This window comes from Bidens hawaiensis, unplaced genomic scaffold (genome assembly GCF_021521415.1).
Source record: "Bidens hawaiensis isolate Kalapana, Puna unplaced genomic scaffold, B.hawaiensis_p1.1 tig00001177_1, whole genome shotgun sequence".
Classification (NCBI taxonomy): Eukaryota; Viridiplantae; Streptophyta; class Magnoliopsida; order Asterales; family Asteraceae; genus Bidens; species Bidens hawaiensis.
This window is the reverse complement of record NW_027491067.1, coordinates 83,819-98,646: the sequence shown is the minus strand read 5'-3', so window position 1 is coordinate 98,646 and position 14,828 is coordinate 83,819. Positions and strand designations below refer to the sequence as shown.

The following is a 14,828-nucleotide window of genomic DNA, read 5'->3' as shown; positions in this document are numbered from 1 at the left end:
TTAGTTTAAAAGGCTTTGGTTTTGCAATTCACAATTATCTTTGAGACACTGCAAGAAGTGGGTTTGAAAAAACCCAAATCGTAACTAAAAAAAAAAAAATTAATTCACAATCGAGAAACGTTATTGGTAATGGCAATTCGATTAACCGATTATGGTTACGGTTAGAGTGTCTTAATTAACATCCACTTTAACTGAAACCGAACCGGATTTTATATGTTTGTGTGTTTTAAAATCTTTTGAGAATCTAGATTATGAGTACCATCAAAATACTTTAATCCAATAGTGGTCTTACAACGATTTATAGAGATATCCAAGGCAATTAAAAAATACAAAACATGCACATTTGCTTCTTATCAAGCAAGTACAATCTTTGCTTGTATCAAAACATTAGGGGATCCATCATTCTCGTCCTTTTTGTGAAGTGAAGAGTAGCCATCAGCTAATGAACGTTGGCGGTTGGCCCCTCTGGGTGTGTTGTGATGTGCAAGTTGAAGCACCGCAATCAAGTTAGAAGACCGGTTGCTTTTGGATGTTATAATCTGTTAGTTTTATAAGATGTGGTTTGAAAAAGTAATGTAATAGAAAGGTATGACGTCGAGGATTTTTCTAACTTGTGATCATCATCAGCAGCACCATTGACAAGACGAAGAAGAACAGCAGCAGGTAGAACACTTTGGACCGGAACACTTGGTTGGCCAACAACATTTGCAAGAACAAGTGCACTTTGGGCAACACAAACACGCTTTTAGACATGAAGGGCACGCGGGTGGCTTGCACTTTGGTAAAGAACATGAACAACAGTCCGGTAAGGAACAGCAGCATAGTGTTGCAACAGAACAGCCCTTGCAGCAAACACATGACATGTCGAAACAACTGCAAAAAAAATAATAATAAAAAAAATAAAAAATGACGCTCAACGCTCAAGCAAGTAACAAGGGATATATATACGGGTGACAAGTAAAATACCATAGCCATTTCCAGAAACCACGAGATTTACGAGTCTTCCTATCGCGCCTGCTTTTTTGTTTAAACATAAAAACAAAAACAGATTAGTTTTAACTTTTAAGGATAACTGAGTAAGAAGTAGATTATCGAGCAAGGTTTCTTACACAGTGATGAGTGGTTCTGGATTGGCGACCGCATAATTAGTAACCCTGTAAATGAAAGTGAATATAACGGTTGGATAACAGATAGGATAAACATTAAACAGTAGTTAGTTACTGTTAAGTCACGTACTCTTTGATGCAAAAAGAAGCAGGCTGTAATGTTTCAATCGACTTCAACTCTTCCTGCATATAACAACAAGGGGGCAAACATGTAACTAATTAACAATCAATCCTATCCTAAAGTCCCTAAACCACATACATTTTGATGAGGAACTAATCCAAGAGTTAGCAAAACGATCAGCGATAGTGGAAAACATGGTCAAAACTCTAAAGTGCCCAAACTTAAAAGAACATATATAGCTTGGGCTATGAGTGGAATTACAAGGAAAGGTCTAGATGAGCCGAAACTGCCCACGGTGGTTTGGCCCAGGTGTCAAGCCCAAAATCGATCATTTAAACCTCTAATTCTACCCAAGAGACTTTCTCCTCAACAATAAAGCCTTTCCATATTTAGTTTGACGCTTTTGCAAAAAGCTAGGATTTGTTGCTTTTTAAAAACAACTTTTTAACTCTTTAAAGTAAGGGGGTGTTTGGGATTGCTTATTTTCACCAACTTATAACTTATAAACTTTTTGAAAAGTAATAAGGTGTTTGGGATTGCTTATAGTGTGAATGAAAAGTTCCATAAGTTATACTTTTGTAACTTATTAACTTAATGAAATGTTATAAGGAGGCAAAATAAGGAATCCCAAACACCCCTTAAGAGGGACATTTATGTTTGCCAAGCAACTTTTAACTTATTAGCTTTTAAAAAAAGACAATAAGTTGTATTCAAAATATTAAGAAAGAAATTAATAAACATAATTAAACATTCTTCTAATTCTTTGATTATATTCTATCTATACATTGTTGAAGAGGTAGGTCCCAGCAGAGACCAGTTGGTCCCGCAAGACTCACCTTCAACAGGGTTGTCTGCGCAAAGGCCATCTGCTCCCGCAGGACCCACCATGCTCATAGAATCTTACGCGCAGTACGCAAGCTGTACACGCAGGGAAAGCCTCCCAATGGTGAAGTACCCCGCCTGTTCCCGCAGTTGCGGATACAAGCCATCAGGGAAGGCTACCCGCAGACAGCAGGGCTACACGTACAAGACTAGCTACTTCAGCAGTCACATGAAGGCATGAGCAAGGCGGGAACAATCCCGCCCAAATGAGCCAGTCTGATTCTGAAAGATCTTTTGTACCATACCTACCAAGGTATGGATAGGACAGACGATCTGACCAGAACAGCCCATGAGCCAATCACAGGGTGACAGCTCACCGACAACAGTGCGAGGAGGAGCACCCTCTAGTACTGTTTGTCACTATTAGCCGCTGCCTACTCACCAACCCTCACTGTGGAGCAGGCGCAGCCTACAGTTGGTGGAATAGTATTACTGTTGGCCGTAACCTATTCACCAACCAGCATGGCCTGCGTACAATCCACAGTCAGTGGGACGTGCATGGTCTACAGTTGGTGGAATAGTGCAGCCGACTTTATTACTGTTGGCTGTAACCTACCCACCAACCAGTATGGCCTGTGCGTAATCCACTGTTGGTTGAACAGGAATACTATTCAGCCGGCTGTACCTTCTAGAAAACCTACCTTCGGCTATAAATACTCCAATATCTTGGAATGGTAAGATCATCTACTATCTCGTATAACTTACTTGATAATTGCTCTAATAGTATTCATATACTTTTATATTCAAAGAGCAATATAGACTGATTCTCACGCCGGAGGGTGGTCACAAGGAGGAACCCCCCCCTTCTCAGTGACGAGCTTACGGTGTCTGTTTTGCAGGTTCCCTAAAGTACAACTTACTCTGCTGGACCTAACCTTCGTGGGAAACATTATCTAGCCCCCAGATTATCCATAATCTGCCCGGGGTCACTTAGTGTTTCTTCATTGGCGCCATCCGTGCATAAAGCTAGAACTACATCTTTCTCCAGTTTTTCAAAACTTCCAAGATGACTAGAGAAATTCCGGTAACCACAACCCCAGCCACTGGGGTTAACACCGGCAACACAATGTTTACAAACACTACCCCAGCCACCCAAGCTGGGGCAAGTGAAATACATTTTACGAACACTACCCCAGTCACTCATGTAGGGGCAAGTGGAGTAAATATTCCACTGGGATTCACTGATGCCCAGCTGGAAAAACGACCTCGAGCCCCTCGCCAAACACTTGATCAAGTGAAGGCATGGGCCGAGGCACGTCAAAGAGAATTTCAGGCTGAGTTGGACGAACGCTTGCGTTCAGTCCAACAAGCTGAGGAATTCGGTAGTACTCGCCAGCACCTCAACATGAGTAGTGAGCACGAGTACTCAGACGGCGAGGGGGAAGACTCCGACACCGACGCGAACCCTCGCCATAGGGCGAAAGGGAAGCGTAAGGAAACGGATCCCCAGCCAAAAAGGAACTTTGGGGAAGCATTCCAACCAGTCACGGAAAAAAGCTCTCGCGACTTCTCCAAGGCCTTTAGACCTACTGCTACAAACGCAGGAAGGTCAAAATTTGCAAGGGACATTGCAGAAGCAATCGCCCCGAGGAGTGCCAAACAAATGTCCAACGTTGGCACATACGATGGTCTATCCGACCCAGATGACCATCTGAACAGGTTCATTGCGGGGGCAACCGTCAGTAACTGGACGGAACCCACGTGGTGCTACATGTTCCAGATGACTCTGGTAGGAGCAGCCAGAGCATGGTTCGACCGTTTACCGGTCCACCACATTTATGACTGGGCAGACTTCCAGAACAAGTTCAGTCAACAGTTTAGTCAACAGAGGAAACACACTGAGGAGCAGTGGACGATCCTCAACTGTGTCAGAGAAGAGGATGAATCCTTACTAGACTTCATCACCCGCTTCAACTCCAAGAAGGTGAGTCTGGGCAACATCAGTGAAGACCTCGTTCGCGCCGCTTTCATTCAGGGCGCTGAATACCCAGAACTCATCCGCACTCTGACGGGTAAAGACGGTATGCCATCCACGTGGGATGCCATAATGACGGCAGCCAAGCGCTTTGCCGAAACAGAGAAACAGCTGGGAAGAGATCTCCCCCACAATACAAACCTCTACACGCAGAGGACAAGGGAGAATAATGTAAGAACCGCCCGGCTAAACAAAAAGAGGCGGCAAGGTATTTGGCAGTCAAGGATAAACTTTGACGCCCCCTCAAGCTCTCGCCCTCTGGTTGGCGGAAGGGACAAAACGCACCCTTTGAACCGAAAAAACCGCTGGACGCCACTCACCAAGAGCGTCACGGAGATATTTGCCACGGAAAAACTGCCATGGCCAAAAGCTCCAGTGATCCGACAGAAACCCAATGCGGATCAAAGCAAGTCTTGTGACTTCCATGGGACAAAGGGCCATAGCACTGAGGAGTGCACATCCTTGAGGGACATCGTCGAGACATTCGTCAAGGATGGGAGGCTCGCACACCTCGTGGCATCTATCAAGAAGGGAGGAAGGAACGACAACAGGTACAGGGGTAACGGACGGAAGCCCGTCGACATTAGCATCAACATGGTCCATGGTAAGGTCAGAGGAAGAAAGAGACCAATGACCGAATCATGCGCATGGAAGGAAGCAGAAGTGCGCTTCCCGCGAGTGCCGGGAGGCCCAAACAAAGAAGGCCCCATTGTCATTAAAAGCCAGCTGGGGCACTACATCACCTCCCGCACCCTCGTTGACAATGGCGCATCGTCGACAGTGATGTACAGGCAGTTCTTCGACAAGCTCGATGATGAAGACAAGGAACGCCTGGAGACGGTCTACGCTTCAATGGAAGGGTTTGACGGCAGCATGAACACTCCCTTGGGCATCCTATCTTTCCCCGTCACTCTCACTGATGGGAATTATTCACGCACGGAGGATGTGGATTTTGTTGTGATGAAAAAACCACATCATACGTATGACATCCTATTCGGGAGAGACGGGATGGCAAGATTCAACGCTGTGGTATCCTCAGTCCACGGCATGATGGGATGGCCAACAACTGAAGGCGTAGCGATGATCACGGGCATTCCCCAGGTATGCATCGCATCTGTCTCCTCTAAACCCAAACCGAAGATGGCCAAACAAACCATCACTGAGCCTGAACAGTGGGCATTCAATGGGAAATATCCCGATCAGGCCGTTACCATTGGCCCGACAATTGTTGATCCAACACGCACCTTACTCAAGCGCTTACTGCAGCGAAACGCAGACATCTTCGCGTGGACACCAGCCGACATGACTGGTGTACCCCGGGGAAAGGCAGAGCATAAGCTCAAATGCGATCCGGCCGTAACGCCGATCGTACAAAAGCGCAGAGTAATGGGGCCCGAGCAAACCAACGCGTGCAGAACCCAAGTCAAGGAACTCCTTGATGCGGGCATCGTGCGCGTTAGCAAATATCAAACATGGGTTGCAAATCCCGTAATGGTACCGAAGAATAACAAACAATGGCGCATGTGCATAGATTTCAAAGATTTGAATAAAGCATGCCCCAAAGATTGTTATCCGTTGCCAGAAATTGATCTCAAGGTGGATTCGGTGGCACCATTTCGCCTTAAATGCTTCTTGGATGCGTATAAGGGGTACCATCAAATCCACATGGCTGTGGATGACCAGGACAAAACCGCCTTTCGGACGCCCGATGGCACATTTTGTTATAAAATGATGCCGTTCGGACTTAAGAACGCGGGGTCCACGTACCAACGACTAATGGACAAAGAGTTTCACGCCCAAATTGGGAGAAACTTGGAAGTCTATATGGATGATTTGGTCATCAAAAGCCCCGAGCCAGAGACGATGTTGAAAGACATTGAGGAAACTTTCAACACGCTCAGAAAGATAAACATGAAGCTCAACCCGAGCAAGTGTTCATTTGGGGTGGAAGAAGGGAAGTTCTTAGGGGTCATTATTACTAAAGATGGCTTCAGAGCGAACCCTGAAAAGGTCGAAGCCATTGTCAAAATGGAATCACCTACCACCATAAAACAGGCTCAAACACTTAATGGACGACTAGTCGCGCTTAACCGCTTTTTGGCAAATCATGCGGATAGGTCGTTCCCTTTTGTGTCAACACTAAGAAATTGTTTAAAGAAAACGCACTTCCGCTGGACACCAGAAGCGGAAGCAGCTTTCCAGGAGATTCGATCACGCCTGATCGAACTCCCAACACTCACAGCACCACAAGCGGGAGAGGAGTTGATCCTATACCTCTCCGCAACAGATAGAGCAACCGGGGCAGTCCTGCTTGTAGAACGAAAAGGCATCCAGATGCCAATCTATTATGTTAGCCGCGTGCTGGCAGACGCGGAAACCCGGTACTCTACCCTGGAAAAACTGGTCTTGGCACTTATACACGCTTCACGCAGGTTGAGACGATATTTCCAGGGTCACCCAATCACTATTCTCACCAACTTCAAACTCTCAAATGTTCTAGGCAAACCCGAGTTATCGGGACGCCTAGCCAAATGGGCAATTGAATTGGGAGAATATGCGATTCAATACAAGCCGAGACCAGCCATTAAAGGCCAGGTCCTGGCTGATTTTATTGCTGAAGTCCCCGCTGCGCGGGAGAAAGAGTGCCAGGAGGAGGTTCAACCCTCCCCAGCACACGAAATCGATGAGGTCTGGCGACTCTATACTGATGGAGCAGCTAGTAACGAGGGTTCAGGCGCAGGGTTAAAATTAACAAACCCAGCAGGCCAGGAATATACTTATGCTATTCGGCTGGATTTCCCAAGTACGAATAACGAAGCTGAATATGAAGCATTCCTGGCCGGATTGAGGATTGCGCGTAAAATGGGTGTAAAAAATTTGGAAGCCCATGTAGATTCCATGCTAGTGGCAAACCAAATAAACGGGACGTACACGGCTGTAAATGACACAATGGCCCTGTACCTTGCCCAGGCCAAAGCCATCATGCGCGATTTTAATGATTGTAAAGTGATACATGTCAAGCGCAGCGAAAACAAATCTGCGGATGCGTTAAGCAAGCTTGCATCACTGGCCTTCACCCACTTGGGTAAGGACATCCGCGTGGAACTCCTCGAAACACCATCAGTCCCGCACAAGGAAATTTGTGTCATCCAAACCGGTACAGAAACATGGATGACCCCAATAATAAAATACCTTGAAGCAGGAACGTTACCAGAGTCGAAGTCACAGGCAAGAAAACTACGCTGTAAAGCACTGAATTATCAGCTGGTCAATGACACCCTTTACAGACGTAACTTTCTTGGCCCATTGTTAAGATGCGTGGACAACCAAGATGCTGACTACCTCCTAAGGGAGGTTCACGAAGGCATCTGTGGAGTACACGCAGGCCCCCGCGCTGTGGTAGCCAAGCTAAACAACGCGGGATACTTCTGGCCGGGTATGCATATGGACGCGTTGGCATACATCAGAAAATGCAGATCTTGTCAGCTTTACGCACCCAACACGCATCGCCCGAAAAATGAACTTGTTCCTGTCACTTCCTCATGGCCATTTCAGAAGTGGGCCATTGACGTGACAGGCCCATTTCCAACAGCAGCTGGGAATGTTCAGTTCCTAGTGGTGGCCATTGACTACTTCACCAAATGGATAGAAGCGAAACCTTTAGCCCAAACAACCGCAAAGCATATCAAAAAATTTATTTGGGAATTTATTATTTGCCGTTTTGGACTTCCACAGAATTTGGTAAGCGACAATGGCACCAACTTTGCTGACAAGAAGCTACAGCAGTGGCTGAAAGAACTTCAAATCACCCACACCTTTACCTCAGTGGCACACCCGCAAGGTAACGGTGAGGTAGAAAGAGCAAACAAGAGCATCGTCGAAGGCATCAAGAAAAGACTCTTGGAACACAGATCCGGCTGGGTGGACGAGCTTCCGCACGTCCTTTGGGCAAACAGAACGCTGAAGAAGACCAGTACGGGAGAAACCCCGTTCAGTCTCACTTATGGCACTGAAGCCATGATCCCAGTCGAAATCGGTTTACCCTCACCAAGGGTCTTAATCCAACCAGAAGACAATGATGCGGAAAGACGGTTAGACCTTATGCTAACCGAAGAGCGCAGAGACTTAGCCGCCGTGCGTGAAGAAAACTACAAACGACAAATGCAAAAGTACTACAACACGCGGGTAAAACTCTGCAACTTCAAGGAAGGAGACTACATACTGCGTAACAACGAGGCTTCGAACCAACAACGCCCAGGAAAGTTGGCCCCGATTTGGGAAGGGCCATACATCATCAAAGAAGTTCTGGGAAAGGGCGCGTACCGGCTCGAAAGGCTCGATGGCACTCCCATCCCTAGAACATGGAATGGAGCTCAATTACGCAAATGTTATATGTAGATCAATTCCAACTTGTAAAGAAAAGGCCTAGAGCCACTTCTAATGGAAATGATTCTCCTTTCACGATGTATTGATAGCTTGTAACCTATGAACTTCCCTTACGGGAAGAAGTAGTTGCGTGTGGAAGGCGGCAATACCCGCATAAACACAACGCCAAAATGTTAAAGTTCCTAAGGAAAACCTACACGCAGGTCAGATGTAGGTAAAGTTTAGCCATCCTTGGAAGTGCAAGTGACGGTCTTACCCGCACAATCACGAACAAGGAAGCCAAACTTAACTTACCGTCTACCACGTTATAAGGTTAACTTATGAACACTAAAAAAAAAAAAAAAAGGACAAGAAAAACCTACACGCAGGTCAGATATAGGTCTAAAGTTAAAGCCATCCTAGTAAGTGCAAGTGACGGTTACACCCGCACAATCACGAAAGAGGGAGCGAAAACTTTAGTCCATTATCAACCACGTTCAAAGGTTTAACTTAATGCCTTAGAAATTTTGAAAAACCTACACGCAGGTCAGATAAAGGGTAAAGATTAGCCATCCTACCAAGTGCAAGTGACGGTTTTACCCGCACAATCACGAAGGAGGAGGCGAAACTTTAACCCATTATCAACCACGTTCAAAGGTTCTTATTCTAAGCACTTGGGAAATTGCTAATTTAAACTAAGTATGCAAGTCATAAGTTTATAAAGCAAAGAACCCAAGGAAATAACAATCTTATACGCAAAGAGATTAATATTTCACAATCAATTACAAGGGCTGGGTAACTACCCGCCTAAAAGAAATCTATACAAAGCTAAGTCTATCCTAGCAGCGGGAAGGGATCTTCAGGATCAGGCTTCAGGGCCACCTCCGCTTGGGCCAGCACCATCAGAGCGCGGCTGCCCAAGGAAAGCCTTAAGGATGTTTAGCCCATCATCAGCAGCAGCGACTTCATTCACCTTCTCCACCACTGGATGCGGGAAGGCAGCATACTGATTCACAGCTTGGTCATAAGCAGCTTCAGTATTAACATTGAATAAAGGGAAGTTGGAGGGCGGAAAGCCTCTCTCAGCAAACCCTAGACCAAGCAGGAAGCCAGTCTTCTGCCCATCCTCATGAGAAGCGTTGAGGGCTGCGCTCATTGCATCGTCGTAAGAGGTCTCTGAGAGGACCTGACGCACAACCTACAAAAGAATACTTAGAACATTTTCTAATTACAAGCAGAAAGCGTAAAGAAAAAGAGGATACCTGAGGCAACGCTTCTCGAAGCAACCATTGGAGGGTAGCTTGACTTTCTTTACAAGCACGTTCGGCTCCGCTTTTATCAAGGTTGGCAAGTTGAACTTCCTTGGCGGCAGCTTCTTCGACGCTTTTGAGTTTCCTTTCAGTACGGTCAAGCACCCCCCTCTGGTCAAGGATCTCCTGCAGCTTCTTGGCATCTTCCATTGCCAAGGCGTCATGAGCATGCTGAAGAGCCTTTAATTTGCATTTAAGCTGCTCATTCTCTTCGCGAAGTGGCTCAGCAACAGCTTCAGCCTTGGCAGCCCTCTCAGTTGAGTTTCGCGCAGTCTCCTTGGCCAGCCGAAGCTGTTCATTCACAGCTTGGGCAGCCTTGGAGCGGGCCTCGAGTCGCGCCTGGACTTCAACCTCAAGGGCCTTGAATGCCTTCTCCTTCTCGGCTGCGGCAGCGGCCAACTGCCGGTTCTCCTCCCGAAGAGCCCGCGCTTCAGATATATCTTTGGCGCGAGCTGCTTTTAACTTGTCGTTTTCACGACAAAGCAGCTCGACGCGGGGCTGCGTTCGGGCCTGGAGAACCCGAAGCTCATTGGTTAGCCTACCCTCTTGGTAGCTAGCCATGGCTTCCCCCAACGCACCATGAGGAGCAGCGTGGCGAGCCCAGTCCACGCACTCCACAGGGGTGCGAAGGGTTGTTCCTCGGCGTATGTTCCATCTTGGAACATACACTTCATTGGAATCCGACACTGCAAAAGAAACAAAGGCAGTTAGGAAAAGATGATAAAAATATGTAAAGGAAAAATAACCCTACGTACCTGTAGGGTCAATAACAGGCCGATAGCCGCCAAACCCATCACCTGAACCTAAAGGAAATCCATCCAACAGGTCAGGCAGACGGGAAGGTGGCATAGATCGGCGGGAAGCCTGGCGCATACCTGAAGGTCCGGCCGTCGGTGCCGGTGGCGCAGGTATAGTGGCAGCCGCTGTGGTAGCCATGGTTGGCGCCACCTCCTCAGCAACAGTAACCGCCGGCTCCGTGAAAGATGCGGTAAAAATTGCACTCACGGCCGGCGGAGACACCTTCTCAGCTGGAACAGCCTCAGGAAGGCTGGAACCAGCGGAAGCAGGCGTAGACGCCTGGGTCGATGCCTCGGGAAGGCTGACCGAGCCTACCGTCATTGGCGGGGGAATACTTGCTCCAACTCCACCCTGGAATGCGTCAACATCCACACCTACACAAGCAAAAGTGTTAGAAAAATTTATTTTAAACAAATCTAGACAAGAATTATGGGGGTACTTACGGGGTTTCTTGAGCTTGAACGCACGGACGAGCGGGGGCGAACCCGATGGAGCCGGCCTCTTGCCACCAGTAACCGTCGTTGCCGCTGCCTCCTCGGAGGTGACACCTGCAGCCTCCGGAGCGGTGGTCTCTTCACCACCGGGCTTCCCCGCCACCTCTGCATTATCTGACTCCGAGTCAGATAGGACTACCGGGTCGGCCGTAGAGGCCACCTTCTCCTTGCCCTTCGCGACGGCAGCCTTTCTCTTCCGCACCAGTGGAGGACCTTCTGCGGATTCCTCAGAAGAAGAAATGTCATGAACTCCAGCAGCAGGCACAGCTTTGAGAGGTTCAGGGTGGAAGATAGGCTTACCTGGCCGACGGTGGCTCAGGATCTCTTGGCCTGGCGGGTAAACCTCCACAAACCGACCCGCAGTCTGCTCGAGGATGGGCAACTCGTTCTCGTCCAGAGCACGAGTACCCATCCGCGCAGGACCATCTTCCTCCCGCGGATTCAGGAGCGACTGAAGATCGTTACCCTCTGAAATCAACAAAAAAGTTAGAAAAAATCGTAGTCAGTAAAAAAGAAACAAGACATACCATAAGGGGTAGAGTTCGAACCATATTCAAGGACGATCGGAACCTTATCCGCATTCGCCGCCTTCCACACCCGGCTCATCCCCAGCATCACCATCGCCGACTCCGGAAAACGAAAAACCGGGGACTGGACCCGGGATATCTTCGAAAACCATTCCGCCTCCTCGTAGTTAAGGGCGGGAAGGTTCGGAAGCGCCTGGCCATTCTTAAACTTCATGGCGATGGGGACGGCGCGAGCGGATATGAAGAAGAACTCTCTTCTCCATGAGCGAAGACTCCGCTCGGTGGTACAAATCTTTAAACCCTTTATACGGGTTGTAAGAGTGTACCACCCCTGGATGCACCTCCAAGTGTAGAAGGTCATCAGACGGTCAACAAAGGGCTCAAGGCCCAGTATCCGGCACACCCACTCAAAGTGCCGGACCTTGGCAATGGCCATGGGGTGCACCTCTGTCAGGTGCACACCGTGCCTCTCCAGGACACGGTACACAAACTTTGTCAACGGAAACCTAAGGTTTCCGTAGACAAAGAATGCAGCATAAACCCCGATCTTGCCACTAGGGGCATCGTACACAGTATGGTGGGGTTCAGGAAACTCAGGCTCGAGAGACTCGAGCATGAACTTCCTGACGATATACTGGTACAGATCGACAGGAAGAGAACACTGGCATTCGCCAGCAGTCTTCTGATCATCAGTATCATGAGAAGACATGGTGGAAAAAAGAAAAAGATTTCAGAGTAAGGCTTTACTGAACAGAAAAATTTGCCGGAAATTACTTGAGAAGAAGAAGAAAGGTGAAAGTGTGAATTACAGATAACTCTCTTCCCCTTTATATAGTAATCGCAATTAATGCGGTGAATTTAATGCGGAGGAGAGAGAAATCAAAGGTGCAATGAAACTATGACACGTGGCAAAAAGCAGGCTGGCAACAGCTGTTGAAAGGACGTGTGCCAGTAATTTCGCGGCCACGCGCCAGAAAAATCACGCCCACGCGCCTGAAAAAGCGACTGGAATGACCATGTTCTGTCACGTCACCATAACTTCCTGCACGTCCTGACAGTCAGAAGAAACTGACGCGCGACGTTTCAGAGGTTTGGACTGTTCTTATCTTTTCACCAACTCTTCGAATTTCAAAATTCAAAATTCGAAAATATTAAAAAGTAAGCGGGAAAATCCCCCCTTACCTTGGCAAACAAGTAACCGTAAGACGGATGCGGGTACAGTGTTAAGGCGAAACCCTTCACACACCTAGCACCCGCAGGGAATTGAAGCCAAGAAAACCTTGGCAAACAAGTAACCATAAGACGGATGCGGGTACAGTGTTAAGGCGAAACCCTTCACATACCTAGCACCCGCAGGGAATTGAAGCCAAATATTCCTCGGCAACCAAGTAACTATAAGACGGGTGCGGGTACAGTGTAAAGGCAAAATCCTTCACATACCTAGCACCCGCAGGGAATTAACGCCAGGAATACCTTGGAAGTAAAGTAACCGTAAGACGAGCGCAGGTACAGTGTTAAGGCAAAACCCTTCACATACCTAGCGCTCCGCTGGGAATTGAAACCAAGAAGGATCTTCTGGGCAATGCTTGCGGAAACGGAAATAACATCCCCGCATAGCGGGAGCGTCGAGAACTACGTTGTTTGAAGCTCCAAGATGGAATTGGTGGTCTTAACATAATTGATCACTATGTTCGAAACTACCAAAACCTCATGGAAAATACATACAACTGGGACTCAATGCTCCTGACTTGCGAGGAGGTTACAGACCTACCCGCATCATACCCAAAGACCAAGCAGGAAACTCGGGCATTTCTGCAAGTGACAAGGACTTCCCATGGAAAACCTTACAAAACCCTTTTCAAAACCCTTTGCTTAAGTCAAAAAGTTCACCTCACTTTATTAAACACGCATGAGAAGAACATTGGACTGGGGGGACTTGAAGAGGTAGGTCCCAGCAGAGACCAGTTGGTCCCGCAAGACTCACCTTCAACAGGGTTGTCTGCGCAAAGGCCATCTGCTCCCGCAGGACCCACCATGCTCATAGAATCTTACGCGCAGTACGCAAGCTGTACACGCAGGGAAAGCCTCCCAATGGTGAAGTACCCCGCCTGTTCCCGCAGTTGCGGATACAAGCCATCAGGGAAGGCTACCCGCAGACAGCAGGGCTACACGTACAAGACTAGCTACTTCAGCAGTCACATGAAGGCATGAGCAAGGCGGGAACAATCCCGCCCAAATGAGCCAGTCTGATTCTGAAAGATCTTTTGTACCATACCTACCAAGGTATGGATAGGACAGACGATCTGACCAGAACAGCCCATGAGCCAATCACAGGGTGACAGCTCACCGACAACAGTGCGAGGAGGAGCACCCTCTAGTACTGTTTGTCACTATTAGCCGCTGCCTACTCACCAACCCTCACTGTGGAGCAGGCGCAGCCTACAGTTGGTGGAATAGTATTACTGTTGGCCGTAACCTATTCACCAACCAGCATGGCCTGCGTACAATCCACAGTCAGTGGGACGTGCATGGTCTACAGTTGGTGGAATAGTGCAGCCGACTTTATTACTGTTGGCTGTAACCTACCCACCAACCAGTATGGCCTGTGCGTAATCCACTGTTGGTTGAACAGGAATACTATTCAGCCGGCTGTACCTTCTAGAAAACCTACCTTCGGCTATAAATACTCCAATATCTTGGAATGGTAAGATCATCTACTATCTCGTATAACTTACTTGATAATTGCTCTAATAGTATTCATATACTTTTATATTCAAAGAGCAATATAGACTGATTCTCACGCCGGAGGGTGGTCACAAGGAGGAACCCCCCCCTTCTCAGTGACGAGCTTACGGTGTCTGTTTTGCAGGTTCCCTAAAGTACAACTTACTCTGCTGGACCTAACCTTCGTGGGAAACATTATCTAGCCCCCAGATTATCCATAATCTGCCCGGGGTCACTTAGTGTTTCTTCAATTGTAGTTTAAAACTGTAAGCTTGAGTTGAGAATTTGGTCACACAAAACGTTAAAATAAAACAGAGAAGTGGTTAATTAGTAACGTGAAGGAAGTGAATTTGTGTTTCCAAGATGTTAACCACCTTTGACAATTGTTTCTGTTTGCCACCCGGCGGTGGCGATTTAGGCTTGGGTGGAGATCTTGATCTTCCTTCTTCCATAACCATCAATCACTTATGTAAATGAGACAAATTATTATTATATATATATTAACAACAAATTGAAGTAGCTAGAA

The 14,828-nt window shown here is 47.5% G+C and overlaps 1 protein-coding gene across 1 annotated transcript; it reads right to left on the bottom strand.

Moving 5' to 3' along the window:
• Positions 1 to 489: 489 nt before the first annotated feature.
• LOC143561553 (uncharacterized) lies at positions 490 to 14,760 on the bottom strand. Its single transcript, XM_077049609.1, has 5 exons — positions 14,638 to 14,760; positions 1,237 to 1,289; positions 1,110 to 1,154; positions 967 to 1,014; positions 490 to 873 (listed from the first exon to the last, which is right to left on the bottom strand). Exons 1-5 carry the CDS (start codon positions 14,758 to 14,760, stop codon positions 624 to 626), a joined length of 519 nt encoding a protein of 172 aa, XP_076905724.1. The 3' UTR covers positions 490 to 623.
• Between the last annotated feature and the right edge of the window lie 68 nt (positions 14,761 to 14,828).